Source organism: Carettochelys insculpta, chromosome 22 (assembly GCF_033958435.1).
Source record: "Carettochelys insculpta isolate YL-2023 chromosome 22, ASM3395843v1, whole genome shotgun sequence".
NCBI lineage: Eukaryota > Metazoa > Chordata > Testudines > Carettochelyidae > Carettochelys > Carettochelys insculpta.
Genome location: NC_134158.1, coordinates 15,603,000 through 15,627,505, shown reverse-complemented (window position 1 = coordinate 15,627,505; position 24,506 = coordinate 15,603,000). Strand labels below are relative to the sequence as shown.

General features: G+C 59.0%; 1 protein-coding gene across 3 annotated transcripts; it reads right to left on the bottom strand.

Annotated features, from left to right (window-relative positions):
* Positions 1-1,790: 1,790 nt before the first annotated feature.
* On the bottom strand, positions 1,791-21,506 carry U2AF2 (U2 small nuclear RNA auxiliary factor 2). 3 transcript variants are annotated; one of them, XM_075017806.1, is made up of 12 exons: positions 21,347-21,506; positions 15,043-15,178; positions 13,325-13,354; positions 13,003-13,109; positions 12,681-12,832; positions 11,728-11,844; positions 6,804-6,942; positions 6,229-6,308; positions 5,676-5,798; positions 3,601-3,687; positions 2,551-2,799; positions 1,791-2,212 (listed from the first exon to the last, which is right to left on the bottom strand). In XM_075017806.1, exons 1-12 carry the CDS (start codon positions 21,393-21,395, stop codon positions 2,078-2,080), a joined length of 1,404 nt encoding a protein of 467 aa, XP_074873907.1. In that variant the 5' UTR covers positions 21,396-21,506; the 3' UTR covers positions 1,791-2,077. The 3 variants fall into 3 exon arrangements, with proteins under 3 accessions (XP_074873907.1, XP_074873904.1, XP_074873905.1); XM_075017803.1 differs by having other exon boundaries at positions 3,601-3,697; positions 5,677-5,798; XM_075017804.1 differs by having other exon boundaries at positions 3,601-3,697; positions 5,677-5,798; positions 13,003-13,106.
* Between the last annotated feature and the right edge of the window lie 3,000 nt (positions 21,507-24,506).

Sequence of the window (24,506 nt, the reverse complement as noted above, 5' to 3'; positions counted from 1 at the left end):
GCAGGGCTGGGCAGACGCAGCTTAGCTGGGCCCACAGCCTGGAGAGTTCCTGGGCCAGGCTCAGTAATGCTCCTGTTTTACACAGGCTGCGCTGCCCCGGGAGTGGGGGTGGCTGAGGGCCAGCGCGAGGGGACCCCCCCAGCTGAGCCAGGCGGCTGGGGCACAGAGCAGTGTGGGCCCAGGAGGCAGAGGGGATCAGACCCCAGCAGAGAGTGGAGCCCCATGAAGGGGCCGGTGCATTAAGGGGGTGTGCGCCCCAGGGACCACCCAAGACCATCACCCCTGGGGTGGTGCCCACTTGCCAGAGGGGCCCCCCGGTGGCTGCTGTGCAGCTCTGGAGAACGAAGACCCGGCTAGGCCCAGGCAGTGGTCAGCACCGGGGGGCGCGGTGGGCAGCTGCAGGCCTGAGCCACGGGGAATGGGGCACTGGTCTGCCCAGGTGGTGTGTGCCTCTGTTTCCCCGGGCACTGGAAGGGGCAGGGGGAAGCCAGGGGCTTGTGGAGGGGTAAGGATCCTTCCCTTCATTGCACACCCGTGCTGGCTGGCACAGGGCCCTGCGGGGCAGCTGCCCCACTGCTCTGGGCAGAGGCCTGGCTCCAACCCAGGTCAGCTCCCAGGCTCTGCAGTGCCTCGCCCGAAATCGCAGCTGTGCTGGACCCCCTCCGAATGGCGCCAGCTGCAGGTGTGACCCCTGGCCAGGCCCGGCCCGGCCCCCGCCCCCTGCAGGTGGAGACGGCTGGGGCCACACTGCAGCACTGCAGGCCAGGATCTCGCGAGGGAAGGGGGCTGCCCCTGCCCTGCCAGGCCCAGGTAAGGCAGCCCCAAGCCAGCCCTGGAACATCCGTGCCTGCCTGAGTCGCACGCGCAGAGCCTCGTGGGGAGGAGGCGGGTGCTTGAGTGGCTGCCTGCAGGAAGAGCCCTGAGCGAGAGCCGCAGGTCTGGCTGGTTGCAGGCAGCGTGGACAGGAATGCCGGGACTGGCAGACACACAGATGCTGGCCTGGCTGTGGCGTGGGTAGAGGGAAGGAGCCAGGGGCTGAGTGGGCCCGAAAGAAGCCAGACACCGTGTGATTTCACGGCGGAGGAGGGGACGGGGGAGCACGCTGCTGCAGCTGTCTGAGAGCAGAACCCCCAGCCGGCGTCACAGTTCTCCCGGCTGGGCCCAGGGCTGATGGCCGGCCAGATGCAGCGTCTGTCCCCCACGAAACACAGCACCTCATCCTGAGGCACTGCCCTCTGGGACGGGATTATCTGAGCCCCTCGCTACCCAGAGTTGCTGACACAGGGAGAGTGGGTGTGAGCACAGCCTGCCCTGTGCCTCAGTTTCCCCTCCGCCTGCCTTGTCTTTGCAGCCAGGAAGTTTGCGGAGGCAGGGATGTCTCCCCCCGTGCCCCCTCCCCCCAGCTCTTGCTGTGCTCCGCCTGGCAGCCAGCCTGACCCCGCCTCCGGCTGTCAGTGTCACCCAGCTCTCAAGGGGGGCCCCCAGTCTGTGTCAGCAACCCAATCCACACCCCCACCCCCCCGGCACTCACACCCGTGCTCCAGCCAGAGGTGGGAAAAGTACCCAGAAAGCTACTTGAGCGCAGCACAGCTGCTATCAGGTTGGGTACTTGAGTACAATCCCACGTGCAGTTTTACTCAAGTAGTCCTGCAGCAGGACACCGGCACCTTGTACTTGAGTAGAAGACAGCTGTACTTTCCTACCTCTGGTTCCAGCTGCCCCAGGGAGCCCCACGCCCCTCCTCAGGCAGCCGCTCCCCCAGACAGACGAGCCGTGGGACAGAGGCCAGGGACTGGAAAAAGTGTTTAATTACGAGGGGAAATAAAAGGGCCGGGGGGACACTCCATACACACACCGAGGGGAGACCAGAACAGGCGGGGGGGCCGGAACAAGGAATCCCTTCTCAGCCAAGGCCACGGCACGTGGAGGAGACGGCTCGACTATGGAATAACCAGCACCGGCAGCCGCCGGCGGGGGGGGAGTTTTCCTTCTTCAGGAGAGGGGAGAAAACAATTGAAAAAGCAAAACCATTTTGGCCATAAAAGAGCGCGCGGCCAGGAGGGCGAGGGGCGGGCGGCTACCAGAAGTCACGGCGGTGGTAGGAGTCCGGGTCGCAGTACTTGGTGACCACCACTCTGTTGGCAAACTTGCGGCCAGTAAGGCCCTGCATGGCCTTCTGGCAGTCGAAGACCGAGGTGAACTCCACGAAGATCTGGGGGATGGAGGGGAGAAGGGTCAGGGCACTAGCCAGGCACCCAGACCAGGGGCCCTGCCCGAGCCCCCTTCCCGCCCTTGGACCCAGGAGACCCCGCTCTGCTTCTGGAGCCAGGGACAGAACCCCAGCATCCTGGCTGTCCGCCTCTGCTGACCCTCGCTAACCACTAGCCTTCACTCCCCTCCTCAAGGCCATGGACAGAATCCTGCAGTCCTGGCTTCCAGCCTCCCCTGCTCTAACCACTAGTTCCCACTTCCCTACCAGCATCAGGCACTCTGCCGCCCAGCTGCCTCTTCTACCCACTAGTCCCACTGCCCTCCCGGAGGAGGCCGTACCTTGCCGCAGCCGGGCACCTCGACGCCGTCCACGGGCCGGGGGATCTCGATGGACTTGACCACGCCGTACTTGCTGCACTCGTCTCGCACATCCTCCACGATCTCCTCATACTCCTCATCATCCAGCAGCTCCTCGGGCAGCACCATGTTCATGAGGCACAGCACCTCGGTGGGGTGCCCGCCCATCTGCACCTGCGAGCTCATCAGCCCAGGCACCTGCAGCGTCACTGGGGTCTGGTTTATCGTGCTCTGCAAAGGGGACAGGGGTGGAGTTAGCGCTGGCCCAGCCCGGAGAGGAGGGCGGGAGCCTGAGCCCACCTGGGCACACGAGCAGCAAGGTTCCCGCACCCAGAACTCAGCTCATAGGGGAGTCAGCATGGAAAGCGTGAGAGGGAGACAGGTCTCAGGCCCAGACCCCCAGGCAGACACGCCCCCCTCCCCACACTCCCAAGCCACACGCCTTCTGCTGGGGGAGGCCATTTCTGCAGGGACAGCCAACCTGGCAGGATGCTGCTAGACTAGACCAGGTCACAGGGCCCAGCTACCCGGGGATCCCAACTCTCCTACCCCCACCCCAGCTCTAAGCCAAGGCCCTCCCCGGGACAGAACCCAGCAGTCCCAGCTCATAGGGGCCTGCTCTAACCACTGGGCATCTCTCCCTCTTGGAGCTGGGAATAAACCTAGGAGTTCTGGCTTGCAGCCCCTCCCCCCTCACTCTAACCACTACACCCCACTCCCAGAGCAAGGAACAGAACCCAGCAGTCCTGGCTCATAGGCCCATGCTCTAACCACTAGACTCCACACCCCTCCCTGAGTCAGGAACAGTGGTCTTAGTTCTTAGGCCCCTGTCTCTAACCAGTGAGAATCACTCCCCTCTGGGAGCTAGGACTAGAACCCAGGCACCCTGGCTGCCAACTCCTCTGCTCTAACCACTGCTTCCCCCAGACCCAGGGATAGAACCCAGCAGTCCTGGCTCCCAGCTCCCTGCTCTAACCACTGGGCATCGCGCCCCTCCGAGAGCTGGGACTGGACCCCCTCCTCCACACTCACCAGCGTGGCGTTCTTGGCTCCCACGCTGGCTCTCTGCACCAGCAGTTTCTTGTCGCCCAGTTGCATGCCGTTCAGCCCGGCGATGGCCTTCGAAATCAGAGGGGAAATGAATCTGGCTGCTCCCCGTGCCACAGCCGGCTGCCCTCCCCCCGCTGCAATCAGCCCAGCCGCAAAGGGCAGACAGACAGACAGACGGACACGTGCATCCACACTCACACAGCAGCTCTCCTCTGCCCTGGGCCTACGCGGCGGGCTGGGATCCCGGTGCAGCAGGAACAGCGTTACCTGTCTCTCTGCAGGTGACACAGCCCGTGTGGCCAGCAGGGGGCACTGAGGCCAGGTGCCAGCCACGACGCCAGCTGGAGAACTTGGCGCCAGCCAGCACGGCCTTGCTGCATTGCACTGGGGGGGGGACAGAGCAACTGGGGATTCCTAAGACTGAGTGGAGGCTGAAGGTGGGAGCACCGGGACCCAGAGAGACTGGGGACAGGAAGTGGGGGGGGAGGGGGAAGACACTGGGACCCAGACAGGCTGGGGACAGGACACGGACACAGGGACCCAGATAGGCTGGGGACAGGAAGTGGGCAGGGGGGCACAAGAAGTGGCTGCTGGGGGCGGGGGGGAAGACACAGACACAAGGACCCAGACAGGCTGTGCACAGGAAGTGGGCGGGGGGGGGCCACAGGACACAGACACAGGGACCCAGATAGGCTAGGGACAGGAAGTGGGCTGGGGGGCACAGGAAGTGGCTGCTTGGGGAGGGGGACCCAGACAGGCTGTGCACAGGAAGTGGGTGGGGGGTGCACAGGACATGGACACAGGGACCCAGAGAGGCTGGGGACGGGAAGTGGGCAGGGAGGCACAGGAAGTGGCTACTTGGCGGGGCGGGGGGGTGGACACGGACACAGGGACCCAGAGAGGCTGGGGGGCCCACAGTCTGGGGACAGGAAGTGGGGGGAGGACAGCCCCAAGTCACATCCTGGACACGAAATGGCGGAGGGGTGGGGATGAGGGGAACAGGCCCATAGGCCGGGCTGTGGCCAGCATGGGGGCACACCACGGGACGCCACAGGCAGGCTGGGGGCAGGAAGGGGGGGAGCGGATTCAGGAGGGGGCCGGCAGCGGGGGCCAAGCCACACAGACACACGCACGCACCCCTCTCCACTCACCCAAGCGCCACGGCCTCGCGCCCAGCATGCACCACTGACCAGCTCTTTCTAAGCCCTCCAGGGGGTGGGGAGGTCCTGACGTTACGCGCAGCTACAGACCCTCTCCGCAGCGGGGTGCCCCTCTCCTGCCAGCGCCGGGGCTGACTGGGGTGGGGACGGGGGTGTGGGGTGGGGGCGGTTGGCAGGTTGTTGGTTTTATTTTGGTGGTTTTCCTTTGTTTTTTTATTTTTTATTTTTTTTTTGTTTGTGCTTTTTGCTTTTTTTTTTTTTTTTTTTTAACTCCAAAAAAAGACATTAAAATATATATTTCAATACTTGCATTTGACCAACTACGGCTGGGAATGCAGCGCACAGAGGGCCCCCGCTGCTACGGCTCTTCCTCCTCCTCCCGCTATAACAAAAAGCACAGCGGGAGAAGAGAAAACACCGTTATATAGAAAGTCCGCTGAGATTTCTATAAGGCTGCGGCCGACGCGCGGGGGCAGCTGCGGCTCCGGGATTGGCTAGAGGGGCTTTTATTCGGAGGGGGCGGATCTTACCGGCTTGCATGGACAGAGCAGAGCTGGGGTCTTCGGATTGGGTGGTGGCGGCTGCTGGGGCTAAGATTGGGGGGAAAAACGGGGGTGGGAGGGAGAGAAAACGGAGGCGATCACAGCGATGAGGCGCGGCCTAGGGGGCCCCGGAGCTGTAAAGGAGAGAAAGGCTGGCGCTCCCTAGGGGAGGAGGAAAAATTCACCTGCTCAAGGAGGGGAGGAGGAAAAAAACCAAAGAGGAACAAAAAAAAAAGGCGAGCGCCCCCCGCGGCGGGCGGGCGGGCGGGCGGATGAGGAGGCCCCTCGGCTGGCGGGCGGGCGGGCGGCAGAGCTGCGAGGAGGGGTGGGCGGAGGGGGCAGGGCAGGGTAGTACCTGGTCAGTGACGTTGATGTCCACGTACTCGCAGAAGGCGTAGCCCTTGGACAGCCCGGTGGCGCTGTCTTTCACCAGGTTGAAGGCCTTCAGGGGCCCGAAGGAAGTCAGCAGCTCCTTCACCTGTGGTGGGAAGAGAGGGGGGTGAGGCAGGCAGGCCCCCAGGCCTCAGTTTCCCCTCCCGCCCAGTGGCTATTTAGCCGAGTAACCGCATGGCTGGCTCTGTAGGCTTGGGCGGCAGGAGGGGCTGGCTACCCCGAGTGGAACCTGGTACAACACTCCCCTCCCTTCTCCCCCACCACCCCTGCGCTCTCTGCCCAGGCAATGCCAGCTGTGGGTAGCAGCAAGGCATGGTGGCAAGTCCACAGCTCAGTAACCCCCTCCCATCAGCAGACGCCGTCCAGCAGAGGGTCTCTGTGCTCTTGGCTGTAGCTGGCGGGGAAAGCAGGCTAGAGCCGCTTGCTGGGAGAAGACCCGGCTGGGCGCCCTACGGGAGTGACGCACTCCTGGGTTGAAGCTCTGGGAGGGGGGCTGCCGGCTGCTCTCTGCTCACCTGGTCGTCATTCAGATAGTTGGGCAACCCCCCAATGAAGAGCTTGTGAGCAGAGTCTGGGACCACGGTGGACACCACACCTGCCAGGGGAGACAAGGAACAAACCATTCTGTGTGCTGCGGAGAGGCTGCAAGGCGGTCCTGTCCTGCCAGATGGCTCCGGGGTCGCAGAGCTCAGCACAGGGCAGGCTGCCTGGAGTCACAGGCCCTGCACTCCAGAGAAGCTGCCCCCCCAGCACTAGGCTAGGAATTTCCATATACCCAGCCCCCAGAGAGGTCCCCAGACCCAGCCCTCTGCACACACCCCAGAGGGGCCCTATGTCAGTGCTGGGGCCTAGATAACCAGTCACAGGCAGATCCTGGGACAGAGCAGGACCAGGAACGTCCAGTCTCTCCCTCCAGTTTGTCCAGGCTGGGGATCAGGCTCCTCGCTCCACCGCCCCACATGGCCTACGTTACCGTGCCAGGCAGCACATGTCCAAGGAAGGGCTCGGCCCCCAGCTGGCTGGGGAAGTAGATCTCCCCTGCCCCGCTGCATTGTGGGAGAAGGAGCAGGCCCACTTGCCCAACACCCACCTGGCACATAGACAGAGGGGTTCTCGGACATGCCGGGCAGCGGCTGGTAGTCATGGGGGCGGCGGATCTTCAGCGACTGGCCCTGGAAGATGATGCCGTCGAAGGCCATTGCCTGGGTGGTCTCGTCCACGGAGCGGAACTGCAGGAGAGATGGGGAAATGAGGCTGATGAGGGATGCAGCTGCTCTGCGTGAAGCCCCTGAGCTCAAGTGAGCTGCCAGGGATTCGGCCCCAAGTTTGGGCCCCTGAGCAGAACCACTGCCTGGCTAACTCAGTCTCCAGAGCCCAGCCAGGACCAAGACACCCTTGTGTCAGTTTCCTCCTGCACACCGCCCCCTGCTGGCCAGACCCAGACTAGCTGGCCCAGGAGGGAGGGCTGTCCTGGAAGGTCTCTCCCACCCTTATCCAGGTGCTAAGCAGGGTTCTGACCCAACCTACCAGGCACACACAAAACCTTCTGGCCTGCGGCTTGAAGTCTACCCTCCCTGAGCCGGCTGGCAGGAGAAGCCAGGTTCCCTGATGCCGCTGGAGTGTGACCTGGCAGGACCTTGCCCACTTTGCAGCAAGGTCACGCGAGCGCCAATACCCCTCCGATGCCTTCCCACAATCCCTAGCAGGCCAGCGAGTTCTCCCGCACCGGAGCGGATCCTAGAATGTCACTGCAGAAAGACCCCCGGATGCGCAGCCAGGAGAGGGCACAGCACCTGTGAGATCGCAGGGCTGGGAGCCGGCCGAGCAGCACAGCCGGTCACCCCCGGGCTAGCTGAGCCAGGCAGAGGAGCGCAGCTCACGCCCAGGGACGGGGACATCCGGGTTGTGCTAATGCCGAGAGAAAGACTCCCACCCAAACTGAATTTTAGACAGGAAACCCAAAACATTCCTATTTAACGCTGCCACCCAGGTGCCTTATGGGAGGTGTAGTCTCTGCTCCTCTCTACTAGCTGGATTTCTTTCCCGCAGGACAAACTCCCGTGTTGCACGACCTACCTCCCCCACAGGACAGCTGCTGCATCAGGGAGATGGAGCCTGAACTGGTGGCCCAGGCTGAACAGAAGCAGGAACTATGAGCTCAAACTCCCCCAAGGCACGGCAGCAGCCCGTCAGCCTTGAAATATCACAGTCTGCAGTTTTCAGCCAGAATCGTTCGATACCCAGGAGGGGTGGGCAGCATTTCCCTCCCAGCTCTGGATCACCCCGCATCAGCCATGCCAGCATCTCATTTTCCGAATGCCGGACGGACCCGGCCGCAGTGCGATCATGGGGTGAGGAGTTGCACTGGCTACCCCGGGCCCTAGATTCCTGCTCCCCGCAATGGGCCCCTTCAGCCACCAACCCAGCAGTAAGCAACCCGTGGCCCATCGGGGGTTCTATGCGCGGCTGTGAGATGTTTTCTCCACTGCTGCTCACGCGCACGGTTGCCAGAAGCTGCTGGTTTCCATCCGTGTAGCATTTTTCCTACCAGTGTTACTGAAGTGGACGCACGTAGAGCCAGGGCAGGGGAGGGGAGGTGCGTGCTGCCTGCACGTAACAGTGACTGAGAGCCGGGGAAGGGTTCAGTCGGCCCACCCCGCAAATCCTAGGAGACCATTGAGGTTACGACAATCTTGCCGCCCACTGAGATGGGGAGCCCCTCGTGTAGCCCACTCACCATTCCAGGCTGCCCATCACCGCAGTACTCCCACTGCTGTGCTGCCACATATGTGACAAAGTCTAGTCCAGCCCCGTCCCTGCTAAGACAGACTAGTGCCACTTCTCTATGGCCAACAGCACCATCGCCCCCACTGTGATCGCATAATCCCCTGCATGCCAAGCCCAGAAGGCACCTTTGGCACCATCTAGGTCAGGCCTAGAGTCCAGAGACCTCACCCTGCAGGCCCTGGGGCTGATCCTACAGCCTGTTATTGACCCAATGATGAAACAGGTGATTTCTGAGCACCCAGAGGGCAACAGGCTTACAAGAAACTGCCAGCAGAGACTTGCCAGGAACACCCTATGCCAAACCAACCTAACCACCGCCTTGGCAGGGTTACCAGCCTGCTGGATTGGGGCAAGTGGCCAACCAGATGTGTTCTCCACAACCTTTGCGTAAGCAAATCAGAGAAACAAGCCCAGACAAAATTGCTGTCCAGTGGGTGCTCAGCCAGTGGAAAGGCTGGCACTCCCAGACTAGTTAGCAACGGGTCGCGGTCAGACTGGGAGTCCGGCTCCAAGAGGGGATCAGCTTTGGGCCCAAGATGGGGCAACCCTGTCACTAGTGACCGGGAAAAGGGGAAGCACATTTACCTATAAAACCTGCAGAGGGGACTGAGCAGGAAGGGGCCTCCGGTGCATTGGAGGGCAGGGACAGAATTCTAAACTCTCTGAAATCAACCAGATAAAACTCAATCGAGACAGACGCAAAGCCCTGCCCTTGGAAAGGGGAACCAAACAACTGATGAGGACCTGGGGGCCAGAGCAGCTCACAAACTGAACGGGATGCAGTTGTGGAAAAGGCCGATTTCACAGGCTGTATTAACACAGCATCACAGGTAAGACACGGGAGGCCAACGTCCTGCCCTACTCAGCACTGGGAGGGTCCCGCCAGGAGGAGTGGACCCAGTTCTGGGAGTCATAGTTGAGGCAGGATGTGGACAAACTGGAGAGAGGCCAGAGAAGAGCAACCAACAGGGTAAGAAAGGGTAAGAAAACTGGACCCAAGAAAAGGGTTAAAAACAGGAACTCTTTAGCCTGGAGAAAAGATTTGTGGGGAGGGGGCAGAACCAGACCTAAGAACAATCTTCAAATGTGTATTGCAAGGAAGTCAGGGACCAGGTGTTCCCACTGCAGGCAGGGCAGGGCAGGGCGTTTCAGGCTCCATCTGTGGCTGTTATGAAAATAAGGGTAGTGGAGCTCTGGGGGTCCAACAGCATCCCCTGTAATCTGGGCACTTGAACAGCTGCCCAGAAATTCAGATGCTGCCCAGCTGAGCATCCACAGTGTTTCTACTGGTGGTGCACATGGCTTGGGGCACACAACAAAATTTATTCCCCAATGGATGGAAAACAGAGGGAGTGCTGGTGTCCAAGGAATGCTGCAGAAGCCCCATCACTGCAGGTTTTTAACAAGTCTGGACAAACCTCCAGCAGACCTGGTCCAGGGATACCTGGCCCTGGCGCAGCGCAGGGGAGCTGGACTCAGTGACCTCTCCAGGTCCCTTCCAGCCTGCATTTCTGATTCTGTAACTTTGGGGGTGGAGGGGGCTCTCAGAAGGAGACTCCAGTATGAATTTCCACATACTGAGACACAGGCGTCACCTTGACCCTAGCTCTGTAACACCTAAGACTCATTTTCCTACCAGAAAAACCTGCCTCAGAATGTCTCTCTTCCTCTTCCAGCCGCTCCCACCTCTTTGCGCTGGCCTGAAATGGCCTCTGCCTGTGGGAATCTCCTCCGATCAATTCACATTCAAACTAAAGCACCTCAGCCTCTGGCTCTGACTACGAGGGAGGCTCCCCCAGCCTTCCCATCCTTCCTGTAGCTCTTCCCCCACATCCTTCTAAAGGGATCCCTCTCACTTACGCAGCGAGGAGACCAGAGTGGCACACAGCTTCCACTCACGGAGAACAGTAACAGAGAGGGAGCTGTGCTAGTCTATACACTACCAAAACAAAAAGCAGTCAAGTAGCACTTTAAAGACTAACAAAATAGTTTATTAGGTGAGCTTTTGTGGGACAGACCCACTTCTTCAGACCATAGCCAGGCCAGAACAGACTGTTCCCGGCTGGTCTGGTCTGTCTGTTCTGGCCTGGCTATGGTCTGAAGAAGTGGGTCTGTCCCACGAAAGCTCACCTAATAAACCATTTTGCTGGTCTTTAAAGTGCTACTTGACTGCTTTTTGTTTTGACTCACAGAGAACTGACCCATCCCAACTATGGCCAGAGAGGACCGCTGGGACATCCCACTGCCAGGCAAAGTCCCTCCCAATTAACTCCTGCTGAAACCATCACAGATCTGTTAGAAAAAGCCAATTTCTGGTGCTGGAAGTGCCAGTCCAGTCCTCAGGAGTTTGCTCCAGCAGTCAATTCCCTTCACAGTTAAAAATTTACACCTCATTCCCTGTCTGAATTTGTCCAGCTCCAACTTGCAGATGTTGGAGGTTAGACCAGCAATTCTCAACTTTTTGTTTAGTTTTGTTTTCCAAAATATTTTACAAAAACAAAACAAAAAAATACTTCTAAGTACCTCCAGACTGTCCTCGTGTACCCCAAAGGGGAACCTGGCCCTCAGGTAATCAGAGTTGAACCAAGTGCCATTCAACCTGTCCAGATTCCTGTGCCCTGTGCAGGAGGCAGATTGGGTTTTGCAACCACCGAGTTACACCTCACTCACTAAACCTACAAAACTATCACAGGAGATGACTACTGAAAACTGGCTGACTTTCTGCCATCTTCTTATCAAATAAATGAATTGGAACAGAAACATTGTTCCCACAGTTCAGCGTGAGGCACATGTAGCCGTAGAAACTAGTCAGTGTCTGAATGAACATTTAGGTGGCACTGGCTTTACCTGTGTTTTTTATGTAGCTGGTTATAAAACTAGGAAAATGTCTAGCTGAGTTGATGAACCTGCTGGAAGACCTCGGCACACCCCAAGGGCACATGTACCTCTGGTTCAGACACACTGGGTTAGACTTTGCTCTGCTAGACTTAAGGGCCCAAGCTCAAATTTCTGCTCCCCTTCTATGTACTTAAAAGACAGATCATGTAACCCCTTAACCTCCTAGCCTGACTCCCTACACGAACTTTTTCAAGCCTTGAAATGTTCTTACGGCTTTCTCAAAAACCCCCTTCTGGGCCTGCGGACACCAGCTGAGGATGTTATAGGAGCTGCAGGCCAGGGCCTCATCGTGCCAGGTGCTACACAGACCGAACAACCAACCCACTCACCTCCAAGAAAGCAAAATTCTTGTCCTGGTTGATCTGCACAGCCAAGACAGGGTTGCCAGGGGCTTGGGTCAGCCCTCCAAGGCGCATCTGAGCATTGAAGAAATCCATCATGGCCTCCTGTGGAGAGAGAGCCGGGAAGGGAGTGATGTAGGGCGGCACGGCCAGAGGCCGCCGGAATTTCAAATAGATAGCAAAGAGCAGGTGGGAAAACCGGAACAGCCTACTTGCCTTGCGCGATGGTAGCAAACTTTTGTGCTACGAGGGATTTCAGCCCCACAATTTTCACTTTAAAAAGAAATGGAAACAACTTTTTGATCTTGGTTTTTTGGTTGAGCGAGAGTCAAATTAAAATAATAAGAGAGACAGCCAGGCCCTACCGCTAGCTGGAGGGGGAGCTGGCCCCAGCAGGACAAATTAAACAAGGGGTCGCCAGAGCGGATGTTAAAACTACCCCAGCGCTCCCCTTACCAAGTCCCGGAGTGAAGAGGGTGAACGGAGCCCCGGGTTGCACTATTTGGGGGGTTGGCAGAGAGACGCGTCTGCATGTGTCACAGGGAGAGAGACTGAGATCGGAGCCCACTCGGGACAGAGCCAGCTACCGATTCCCAACAGCAGGCAGAGTCCCAGCGCCACCCCCGCCCTAGGCACCCCCAGTTTTCAGCCAGGGGGCTGACCCCCGCCACGGCTATGCCAGCTGCCGGACCGGTACACCCTCCAGCCACCTAGCGCCGGCCCCAGCCAGGCGCTACAGGTTAGCCTGAAGCTGCCCATGTGCTTAGCCACATGGCGCGCCCCCAGCGCCACGCGTTCGGCTCTCCTTTGCTGCCAGCGCTCCCCCTGTTTTGGAGAGAAAAGTTACATCCTCCGGCGCTGCTCCACCGGTCCCAGGCGGCGCATGCGGGCGACACACGGACAAGAGAGAGCAGCAGCCAGGCTGCCCAAGCCAGCAGTACCTCAGTGATGCCGAAGGGAATATTTCCAACGTAGAGGCGGCGGGCCTGTCGGGTCATCTGGCTGCCAACCACCGGGACTGGGGTGGGGGTGACGGCCAATCCATCGGGGGTCATGGTTGGGAGGAGAGCTGTGGCTGGAATCTGACCCGCGGCTAGGAGAGAGAGACACCAATCCACACGTTCAAAAGCCGTGCCCCCCACCCGGGTTGCCAGGGCAGAGGGAGCAGGGGTGGGGCTGGAAGAGGACCAGGGCAGGCAGCAGAGGGCTGCTCCCTGCTCAGACAGACGGTGCCTGGGGAAGGGAGGGACGGAGACTAGATACCTTGCATGGCTTTGTACTGCATGGGGGTGATGTGTTCAAACCCAGGGGGCGGCACGTCCCAGTACTTGCGGATCTTCTTCTTTTTCTCATGCCGGGGGGAGCGGCTGCTGAGAGAGGAGAGAGGCGTCATGGGGCAGAAGCGGCAGCTCCTGCACCGCACCCCCGCCCCTCAGAGAGGGGAGCAGCACCCCCCTCTTCAGCCAAGCCCAGCACCCAGCAGCACAGCTCTGCTCTTCGAAACAGAACCCCTCCACCCTGGGGATACGCCAGGCCCTCCTGTGCCTCAGTTTCCCACCTACGCAGCCAGGACAACAGCACTCACCTCAGCGGACCAGCGAGATTCAAGGGGGACCTGCAGAGGGGAGAGAAAAGAAACGTCAGCTTTGGGCCCTTTCGTGCTCCTTTATGGCTTCGTTCCTGTGCTAGCCGGTCAGTCCCTGGCAATACTCTGGGGGCGATGGGAGCGCCGGCCAAGTCGAGCACTGCAAAACACAAGGCGCCTTCCTCCAACGGCACCCAAAGGCCAGACACCCACTTCAGTGGTCTGGCTCAAAATTCCCCTTCCCGTTCAGGGCAGAGGAAACTTCCGACAGATTCTCCAGGCAGCTCAGCCACTCTAATCCCCCTGAAGAGGCTTACATGGCTGTTCCACCCTGCTCCGAACCCCCCCGAGAGTTTCAGCCCCATGGCCACGTTTGACAGGTTTTATAAGCAGCCAGCATGCCTGGGGGCGAGCTGAGCAGGGGGCAGAGGACAGCTCTGGCTGGTGAGAATGGAGGCGGTGGAGGGCACCGGCACACAGCTCCGGGGCATTAATGCCGGCAGCTGTGGGGTAACCCAAGCGGAGTCAGGCAGGGTGGCTCATTTAGGGCCCCAGCCTGCCAACTCAAAGGAAAGAGCTCTGGCTGCATGTGTGGGATGGCAGAATGCTATCCACGCTGCCTGGGCTCTGACGGGGAGGGACTCCCCCCACACCCTCAAAAGCCCCAGCAGAGGGGAGTTATGTCTGAGAACGGCCCCCGCAGAATAGCCTGGGTTAACCACCTGCCACTGGGGAGCAAGGGGAGAGATTTATTCCCCCCCATAGGTATACCGGTCCCAGAACTAGTGACTGCAGAGCCAGGAACAGAACCCAGGAGTCCTGGCTCCTGGCCCCTCCACTCCAACCACTAGACCCCACTCCCTTCCCAGAACTAGGGAGAGAACCCAGAATCCCAGCAGCTAGCCCTCTGCTCTAACCACTGGACATGACCACCTCCCTACACAGCAAGCATACGCCGTGTTCCCTGTAACCCTGCAGCTGCATGGACGCCCAGGAGTACATGGAGAGCCGTGCATGGCACCGGTGGGCCTTCCGCCCTCTGCTCTGCAGCCACATTGCTCCTCACAGCCCTGTCTAGCTACTCCCGGGACCCCACTGCCGCCCGTCTGGAGCTGGGGCGCTGATATGGCGTATGGCGCGTGGGGACACACCCTGATCTCGGCTGTGCAGGCCGCTGGCCGAGCAGCAGAAGAGCGGCTGGGGTCTGAAAAAGCTGTTTGGTGCAAGTGCCTTCAAGAGACAGTGCCTGGGCGGGATCTCCTAGACCTCCCCCACAGGCAGGGCGCACCGCAGGTCTCCCTCACACACAAACCCGCCCAGTCGCCATCTCTCTCGGCGCCCCACACTGGCTCCAACGCGCTCCCCTCCCACGCCGGGGCCTGCCCGGGACGCACGTGCCTTCGTCCAGACCCGCCCGTCGCTCAGAACTCTCTCTCACTCTCCCGCACAAATGTTCCGCTTTGAGCCGCGAGTTTTCCGCGAGGCTAATCTAACGCAGCTGCTCTCTCTGTACACGTCTGGATCCAGGGGGCTCTGCTTCTACCAGGGATGTGCACACCTGCGCGTCGCCTGCATTTCAGCCCCGGCAACAAACCTCATCCCCGGCGTGGGTGGGAGAATTAGAGGGACTGTTGATTTAGAAGCCAGGAGTCCTGGCTCCCAGCAGAAAGGGGGCCTGGGGCGAGCTCCCCAGGCCCAGCCCACCCCGCCCTAGGTACCTGCGTCGCCTGCGGTCCCGAGAGACACTGCGCTGGTCTCTGTTGCGTCTCTCCCGGCTCCGGCTGCGGCGTTTCCGGTCGCGGCTCCGCGAGCGGCTATGGCTGCGCTTCCGGTGACGGTTCTCCTTGTCGCGCTCTGGGGGTGGAGGACACGCGGGTTAGCGGGGGACACGCAACACCCTCCATCACTCAGCTGCTGAGCTCCCCGAGGAGCTGCCCAGGACGGCAGCTGCAGATCCAGCGGAAGTGACAGGTGCTAAGTTTGCCTGAGGCAGCCCTGGGAGACTCCAACTCCCAGCAAGCCATGCTCCCTCCATCTCCCAGGGGCAGCCGGCTCCCCCTTGGGCATGCTGGGAATTGTAGTCTGCAGGGAGAGGGCTGCACCTCTACGCCAAGCCTTGTGACCTTCTACCATAGGCAGATGTGGAGATCTACCCAGGCCCCGCCCGGCCTACAGAACAGGGACAGGCTGCCCAAAATGCCAGGGCGCAACGCTGACGCCACCTGCTCCACAGCCCACCTGCCCTCCCCTAGACTTAAAAGGTGCTTTGGCCCGTCACATGAGGTGCCTAAGCACATTTGGCACCAGATGCCCACTGCAAGTCAGCTGGGTCTCAGTGAATTAGGTGCTCAACTAACTCTGTAAACCTGACCCAACAGGACACAGAACCTAGCCGTGCAATGCCGGTTCACCTGCCCTGCTCTAACCACTAGACCCCATTCCCCTCCCAAGCTGGGGCTAGAAACCAGGAGCCCTGATTCATACGCTGGTGATCTAACCACTGGATTTCACTGCCTCAAACACCTCCGGCTCTGCTCTTGCTGTCGAATGTGTCACTGAAACACGCCTCTAGCTCAGAGGCGCAGCGGTGCACCCCACCCCCACCACACACCGTACTGCTCAAGCCCCAGTCAACCCCCCCGCCTCCCAAGTGAAGCCACTGGCCTGATTTTGAGGAATTACTGAGAACCTGCCATGGCGATCTCCAGGGATGGGAGCTGTGCTAACGCGCCCTGCGCTACAGCGGGGGGGAACAGGGCCAGGTTGCTGGGATTGTAACAGGCTCTTCAATTACAGCAACTCTGCCTTGCTTTGGCTTTGGCTTGGTTGGTTGGTTTTCCGCTGGGGGGGGGGGGTAAAGAATCAGCTTATTCAAATATACCTGCCCAGAGCTCCTGCAGCATTACCATGATGGCCCAGTATCGCTCCCCCTGCCTCATAACTTCCTCAGCCAGCCACCCACCCAGACCCCCATCTTCCCTACTGCTTTGCAAGTCCCCTTAAGGGGGCCCTTCCACTTCCTCACCCCACAGTACCCCCTCCCCCAGCCCCCACCAGCTTCCCAGCTCCTCTTTATTCCCCCACCAGCCCCTTAGCCTCCCCTTCTCTTCCCCCACACCTCCCCCTTCTGTGCCTCAGTGTCCCCCCCAAAACTGGAGATGGGAGGAGCTAGATGTAGCCAGAGGGGCTGTGGTCTCAAACCCCACTTCCCCAGGCATCTCCACTGCAGGGTTTGGTTTTACACCAGATGCTTTGGACTGCTGGGGGAAGGAACAGCCTGGCAGAGACCTGGCCAGGCGCCCACAGCTGTGCTGGGAGGGATAACAAAGGCCAGTGTCATGGGCCTGGCCATACAAAGCCTCATTTGTGAGGCTGAGCTGGTGACCCAGCCGTCTGCATCTGGCAGAGCGGGGAGTTCTTGGTGGGGGCAGGGAGACAGCCAGAGCTAGGAGTTAGGGCACCTGCTTGGGAGCCAGGACAAGGGAGAGCTGCAGGAATAAGCCACGCTCCCAGGTGTGGGTTTCTAGCCCAGCAGCTTGGGTGTCAGCCAAAATGCTGGTTCAATTCCCTCCTCCGCCAGAGACTGTGCATCTTTGAGTCACTTACATAGCCAGGATGCGCCTCAGTTTCCCCACAGGGGTGTTGGGAGGGAAACATACCAAAGCTGGTGACAGGCATGAGGAAAAGTTCTAGGTAAAAGCTCGGAATGATACAGATAGACAGCAGGAAGCTAGGTGTGAATCCTGTCCCCAGAGCCGAGGGGGATAGCCCCTGGCCCTTGCAAAAAACAGGGGGGACCCCCATTTTAACCCCAGATCCTGCACAAAATCCAAGTTCCCTGGTGCTCAGCAGATTCAGAGCCAAAGGAGCTCAAGGGAGCAATCACCCGACTGCCCCACAGCCATTTCTGGCCAACGTAAGGTCAAGTGAGCCTTAAGTCGACAGACTGCGCCCCTAAACCACCGAGCCACTACAGGCCTGAATCCTGGGCAGGCCAGGTTTGTAGGCTACCAGGGCATTACTGAAGCGGGGAGGGGAGGGGGGCTGAGTCACAGCTTCAGCAGTACCACATGCTCACTGCTGGGCTGTTACTGTCGGAAAGGGGGCGGGAGAGGGTAAAACAGCCACAGAGAAACCCACTCACGAGACAATGTTTAGACTGGAGAGATGACCGCGCTTGTGCCCAGAGGATTCACGCGGCACTGCTGGGCTCAGCGAGCTGGGCCTTCTGTATCTCACCTAACGTCCTACAGACAGGGCCACTCAGCTCAACGGGCAGCAACTCAGAGTTCCCAGCACATCCTGAGCTCAGGGAGCTCGGCCAGTCTCCTGCACTACAAAATTAGGCAAACCCCCTTGCTCAGCTCTGGTGATTACCCAGCCCTGGGGACTTGTGCGTGCCAGCCACCTCCCAGTCCTGAAGAGAGCTCCCTTCTCAGCTCCCCTGTGCCGCTGCCTTTTTCAGACCACTCCCACTTCTCGGCTGGGGATCTCCAAGCACTTTAACAGGGAAGCCGTCCTATTAGCCCCATCTTATGGACGGGGAAACGGGCACGCTGAGGGGAGTCTATGAGCAAGCAGTGAATTAAACACAGCTCCTCTATGGCCTGGATGCTACGGGACACAGCTACCTTCCCCCAAACCATGCCATAGGCCTATGGCCGATTGTCACCTCTGAAAACAAGCAGCCGGGACCATGGCAGGACTGTGACAGCAGAGGTTGGCTTTGCATTATGAGCAGCGCCTAGGCACCACCGGGGCAGGGTTTTACAGGTAACTTTCAGAAAACATCTTTCACCCCTATTTGCACACCCCCCCCCCGCAAACAGATGGAAAAACTTCTCATCAGTGATCACTGATACCTACAGATGGACAGAGTATGAAAAATGCTCCTTGAGAGCAGAGCCCCACCTCAATTCCTTATGAAACAAGAGGTGGAGTTAGATGAGTGTTCTCAACCAGGGGTACATGTACCCTTGGGGGTACATCAAGGCCTTCCGGGGGTATATCATCTCAGATAGATATTTGCCTAGTTTTGCAACCAGCTACATAAAAACACTAGTAAAGTCAGTACTATCTAAAAGTTTATTCAGACACTGACTTGCTTCTACTGCTTATGCTGAAATGTAAGCACAATATTTCTATTCCAATTAATTTACTTTAATAAGATGGTAGACAATCATACAGTTTTCAGTAGTCGTCTTCAATTATATTTTTGCTTGGTTTTGGAAATAACTAGTTTTGAAGTGAAGTGTAATTTGGTGGTAAACAAAACAAATCTGACTCCTGAAAAAAGTACAGTAATCTGGACAGGTTGAATGGCAAGTTTCAAGACCTCAGATTACCTTTGGGTCCTGTTTCTTATCGATGGTATGTGTACAAGTCTGGGTGCAGTTGTAATCTTTTGTGTTTAAAAAAGGGATACTTTATAAAAAAGGCTGAGTAACACTGCATTAGATCATTAGTGTATAAACCCACCCAGAATTTGCCTCAACTGTGAAAATTCAAATCAATGGGAATCTTGTTAAAAAATGCTTGCCACACCCCTCCCCAAATTTCACACAACGTAACTATTTAAATAAACAGAAAAAAGTTTAAAGGCCATAATTTTGCACAACTATGAAAACAAAAGCAGCCCACGGAAAAGATTTACTCGCCCCAACCCTGTGCAACTGTAAAAATTTAAATAGGTAAATGTTTATCCATAATTTTGAGCTACTGAAAAATTTGAAGGGCTAGAGAAGTTTAAGTCCCATAGTCTTGTACTACTGTGAAAATGTGAGCCAGCAAATTAAAAAGAGTAAAAATCTCATACTGTCTGCACAACTGAACATTTAAAAACCCCCTCAAATTCTGCCAAGCTGAGGAATATAAAACCCCACACCTCTGAGGGGTTATTTTTAATGGCTTTATACTTTTAATAGGAACCTGGCTCTAAGGGCTTCGGAGCTGCCCTCCACTTTGACGGAAGCTCACTCTCCAAATACAATCTTTTGGTGGTTTTACAGGGGAACTGCTGATAGGAATGGAGTTGGAAGAGGTTCCAGCTGCATCCCAGAACAGGACATCCCATGTGCTTCGTCCCCAAACACAAGGGACTTTAAACCCTTCCAGCGTAAGCAGAGCATGGATCCAGGAAGGGGTTTCCCTACAGGAGCAAACCTCGGCCTCCACCCCAATCCTTTAACAGGTACAAGAGTCACATCTGGCCCTTCACACGCCCTTCTATCTGCCACCTCCCCAGCATCCAGGCATTAGGATTATGATGCCAGTCCAAAGTGCCCCCACAGTGCCACCTGCCCCTCACCATCCATGGATGGGACACTGGTTTCCAACCCCAAAGGGGATAAACTGGAGTCCTGTCGTCGTGTCGTCCCCCGAGTCCCCGGCAATGAAGGGGCTGAATCTGGCTCCTGCTTTTCTCTACCACTCCCTACCCCAGGCAGAGCGGTCCCCCCCCCAGGGAAACATACCCACATGTTTCAACTCCCCCCTTAGCAGGCTAGGGTTAATAATGGAGCTCAGTGTCTCTCCCCAAGGGGATGTTACCAGGTGGAGAGTGTCGGGCACAAGGAGCAGGGGCTGGCTAGGGGATGCCAAGGAGGGCAGTGGCTGGCAGAAGGGGTGCAGGTGGCTGTGGGGTGCAAGCCTGGGAATGAGAGAGGCACAGGTGAGTCGGGGAGTGCAAGGCCAGTCTGGGAGGCTGTGACAAACGGGTGCTTGTGGGGGATATTGGGCAGGGGGCACTGAGGGCAGGAGTTTGGGGGCAGGCAGGCAGATGCTACCAGAGGGGGGAAGTGGAGGGGGATGCAGAATTCGGGGGCAGTAGGATGGGCTCCAAGACCATGTGGTGCGGGGGGGGCGGGGGAAGACAGGCACTCAGAAGCTGGGGAGCACTGGCTGGAAGGAGATAAGGGGCCGGCTGTGGAAGGGTGGCCGCGGAGAAGGGATGCTAAAGGCACAGTGCTCAGGAGGGACGTCAGGACTAGGGAAACTGGGGTTATGTGGGAGGCAGGAGCAGGAGGGGATGGCGTATAGGAGTGAGTCTCAGCCAGGGATCTGGGGCCTCCTGGGGGCCCATGAGCAGAATTCTGAGAGTCCTACACATAGGGTGAATGTCAGACCCACTGGGGCCCACGGCAGGAGGCAGCAGTGGGGCTGGAGCCCAGGGTGCTGAGCCCTGGCCATAAGGCTGAAACTGAGGCCTGAGCCAAACAGCCATGTGGGGAACCACAGGCAACGGCCCTGCCCCATTGCCAGCCAGTTATGGGAGGAGAGGTGGGTGGGTGCTTTGACAGCACATTGTGAGGGCCTAAAAAAGAAGGTTAACAGCCCCCCCCGCTGCCCCCCGTCTATGGACAGGGGAGAAATGGGGCTGGTGGGGACCAGCAAGGCAGGGGGGTACGGAGCCCAGGATCTATGTGGCTGGCTGGGAGACTCTAGGGCAGGAGAGCTACGGAACTAGCTAAGGAAATTTAGGGCAGAGAGGGGCGATGAGGCTAGTGGGAAACCCGGCCGGGAAACCCATAGGTCTGGGCAGAGGAGCTATGGAGCACAGAGCTCCACAGGGACAGCTGCGGGGGGAGAGGCGGGTATGGGAAGGGGGAGACCCAGGGGAACCAAGGATATAGGAGACGCGGTGTAGGGAGCACTATGGGGCGGGACCGTGGGGGCGCTAAGGGGCGCGGTGGGGGGGGAAGAGCCGCGGGGCCGGCCCGGGGGGGGGTTTCTATGGGGCGCGGGGGGGGGGGAAGAGCCGCGGGGCCGGCCCGGGGGGGGGGGGGTCGCTATGGGGCGCGGGGGGGGGGGAAGAGCCGCGGGGCCGACCCGGGGGGGGGCAAGAAGAGCCGGGGAGGGGGACGCGCTATGGGGCGCGCGGGGGGGGAGAAGAGCCGGGGAGGGGGACGCGCGGCCGGCGCGGGGGGGCACATGGGGCGGGGAGGGCGCCCCACACGCACCCTGTTGGCCCCATGGGGTCCCGCCCCACGCCCCGTCCCGCTCCCGGCGCCGCCCCGCCCCCACCTTGCTTGTTCTCGTTGAGCTGCCGCTCGAACTCGTCGAAGTCGGACATCGCGGCCCCCGCCTCGCTCCCGCACAGGCCGCAGCGCCTCCCGCTCGGCCCCTTCCGCCCCGCGCTCGGGGATCTCCGCCGGCGCTCGGCCGCTTCCGCCCCGCTCTCGGGAATCTTCGTCTCTGCTCGGCCCCTTCCGCCACCCGCTCGGGGATCTCCGCCGACGCTCGGGGACTCTCCGAGTTCCTTTGCGCGGAGGCTCCGCCTACGCCCGGGTCGCGGCTTCGGATGTTTCCGACCGCTCTTCGGCTCCGCCCGCTCCGAGCGCCTCCAGGCGGCTCCGCTTTCGGCTGCTTCCGGAGACGCGAGAATGGCTTCGGCTCTTTCCGCCTCCCAGGCCGCGAGAAAGGAGAGAGTGCGAAATGCGGGGGGGAGGAGTACTTCCGGGTGGGACCGGAAATGGCGTATGGGGCAAAGGGCAACCATTCCCAGAGCCCTTCTGCCCCACAAGTACCCCATGGTCCTCCGACCTGTGACCTCTCCTGAGTCCTCAGGTCTCTTCACTGAGCCCCAGGCTGCCCCCTAGCCCCACTGAGCTCCCCCTACCCCATTGACCCCCCAGAGACCAATTCTGCCCCTAGCTCCCACCCCGTCACTGAGCCCCCCTTGCTCCCCATAGCTCCTAGTTATCCCACCCCTTCACTTAGCCCCCCCAGCAGCGCCCCACCCCTGCAGCGCTCCAGCCCACCTCACAGAGGGTTGCTGATTCCTGGAGGTTTCAGCTTGTGACGTAATGTTTGGTTCCTGGAGACTCCAGGGTGAGCCTGGAAGCTCAGCAGCTCTTGCCGCATAACTTCCCTGTAAGCGGCCACCCCACACCTCCCCATTGTCCCTCACTGTGCTCCCTATTGTTCCAGACATCCCATAGCCCCCAACCTTGATTTTAGCCACCCCATTGAGTCCCAGTACCTCCATCGCTCCAAAGCCCCACAACCCCCAACGTCCACCAGCCCCATAACTTGCCTTTAGCCACCCCGTACAGCCACACTGTTACCATCCAAAACCCCCCACTAACCAGACATCCCTCCAAGCGTAGACACCCCACAGTTCCTCTTAGCCTTAGCTGAGCCCCATAGCATCCCTCTAGCCACCCCCTCATCCCTGACTGAGTCCCATAGTCAGGCCATAGTCTCCACTGAGTCCCACAGCTACACCTGTAACCACTCACTCAGACTCACATGCCCCAAAGTCAGGTGCTGCCCATGCAGAGGCATGGGGTTCAAGGGCCCTGTCACACTGAGTACTGCCCAGATGCAACATGAGGCATGGTCAAAACAGAGAAAGGAGGGGAAACTGAGCCACAGTTGAGTGTCCAAACTCCTGCGTGTGTGTCTGCTGTGCTGCCTCAGGCCCGGATCTGTGCCTGAAGGATGCAGTGTGTGTATCTTTTTCAGCACTAGGGTGGGGCTGGGGGGGCAGATTTACTTGTGTTCACCCCCCACCAGCCCTTTGCCCTCCCGACTCTGGCCAGCTCTTCCCTGTGGTACCCTTCCCCTCGACCCTCTTGCCCTCCCTCATCAAACTAATCTCCACTTCTGACTAGGCCCTTTGCTCCCCTCAATTCTACCTAGCCCCACCAGCTAAATCCAGCCCGCTGCTGGGCCCCAGCCCCCCCACTTTACCCAGCCCCCTTCAACTTGGCACCTAGGCCCCACCCCAACTAAATCTAGTTTGTCAGCAGGGCCCCTGACCCTTAACTCTAGTTCCCCCCAGCAAGGTCCTTAGTCCCCTCTCCCTAAATCCAGCCAAGTCCCTATTTGCATTTAAAGAGCTGGCTAACAGAGGCAAGACAAAGCCAGCTGCCCTCTGGATGTAAGCCACAGGGGACCCTGAGACCTTACAAAGAGGCTCTGGGCCTGATTTTCACATAGCTGCCCACTGAAGCCCAGAGCTCACTCAGAAACATGCATGGGGATGGGATGCAATGTTCCAAAGCTCCCCATAGACGGATGGGGAGAAGCCCTGGAGTTGAGCATCCTCAGTGGGTCCCTTCGCACCAGGCACTGTCCAAATCCCATGGAGGAGGCAGATCCAAGTGTAAGAAAGAACCGCTGGGGAACAGACAATCCCAAGTACCTGCAATTAATGAGCCCTGGATCCCCAAACCATGAATAACTCACTCAACTCCCCTCCTCTCCAAGAGCTGGTGTAGAGCCCAGGAGGTCTGGCTCCCAGGCCTCCCCTGTATCCACTAGCCCCCACTCTCCTTCCAGGGGCAAGGGGAGAACCGAGGATTCCTGGCTCCCAGCCCCACCTGCTCTAACCACTAGCTCCCACTCCCCTCCCAGAGCCAGGAGAAAATTTACTATTCTTTCAGCATAAGCCCGCCCTTCCTCCTTCCACATCGGACAAATACAACCTCCCTGTCCGAAGCACTAATCTCTCAATCTAAGGGGACAGTCCATGGGAGAAAGCAGGGCTGGGGATCTCCCCTGGCATGAGTGAGGGGTTCCTGAGCTCCAGAGGAGATTCTAGGTTATGGCATAGAAAGGGGTGGGGGTGGGGACAGTGTTCCTCGTCAGGGCTGATCTGGGCCCAGATGTTTTCTCCATATTTACAGCCTCAGTTCATCTTTGCTCCAGCCCCTTCTAGTGGGCCTCTACCCCTTCTGTTCCACCAGCTGTGTGGGCCACTAACACCCCACAGGGACAGAGGCTCAGACCAACGTGCCCATCTAGTGCTGGCTTTGGACAAGATCACTCCCATAAGCCTGCTCTTTACCAGGTGATGGGTCCCTGTAATGGCCCCTATGCCAGACCTGAGGGGCCACATCTCAGCACCAGGCCTCATCCCTAAACAGCTGCCGGCCCATAGGGTCCATGTCTAGCACCAGGTGAGGGGCCACCATATAAAAATTCCCCCATCTCCCACCCCAGAGGTGGCTGCATCTCAGCACTGGGTAAGGGATTGTTGCATAAATAGCTCCCACACCCCTCCTTAGGGAGGCTACATCTCAGCCACAGACAAGGGGTTCCCGTATAGAGGCCCCATCCCAGAGGTGGCTGCATTTCTGCCCCTATAAACAGCCTCAGCAGCCCAACCCAAGACATGTGTTTTTAGGCCGCAGGAAGGCTCAGGGCATCGATAATTAAATGAGACTCAGACCTTGAT

What these genes read in the sequence shown, in the direction of transcription:
- U2AF2 (XM_075017803.1), bottom strand. Translation starts at nt 21,395, where the DNA reads ATGTCCGACTTCGACGAGTTCGAGCGGCAGCTCAACGAGAACAAGCAA. An exon ending in CGGGACCGCAGGCGACGCAG is followed by an intron (nt 13,355 to 15,042) that starts GTACCTAGGGCG and finishes TCCCCTCTGCAG; the next exon opens with GTCCCCCTTGAATCTCGCTG. An exon ending in AATCTCGCTGGTCCGCTGAG is followed by an intron (nt 13,110 to 13,324) that starts GTGAGTGCTGTT and finishes CTCCTCTCTCAG; the next exon opens with CAGCCGCTCCCCCCGGCATG.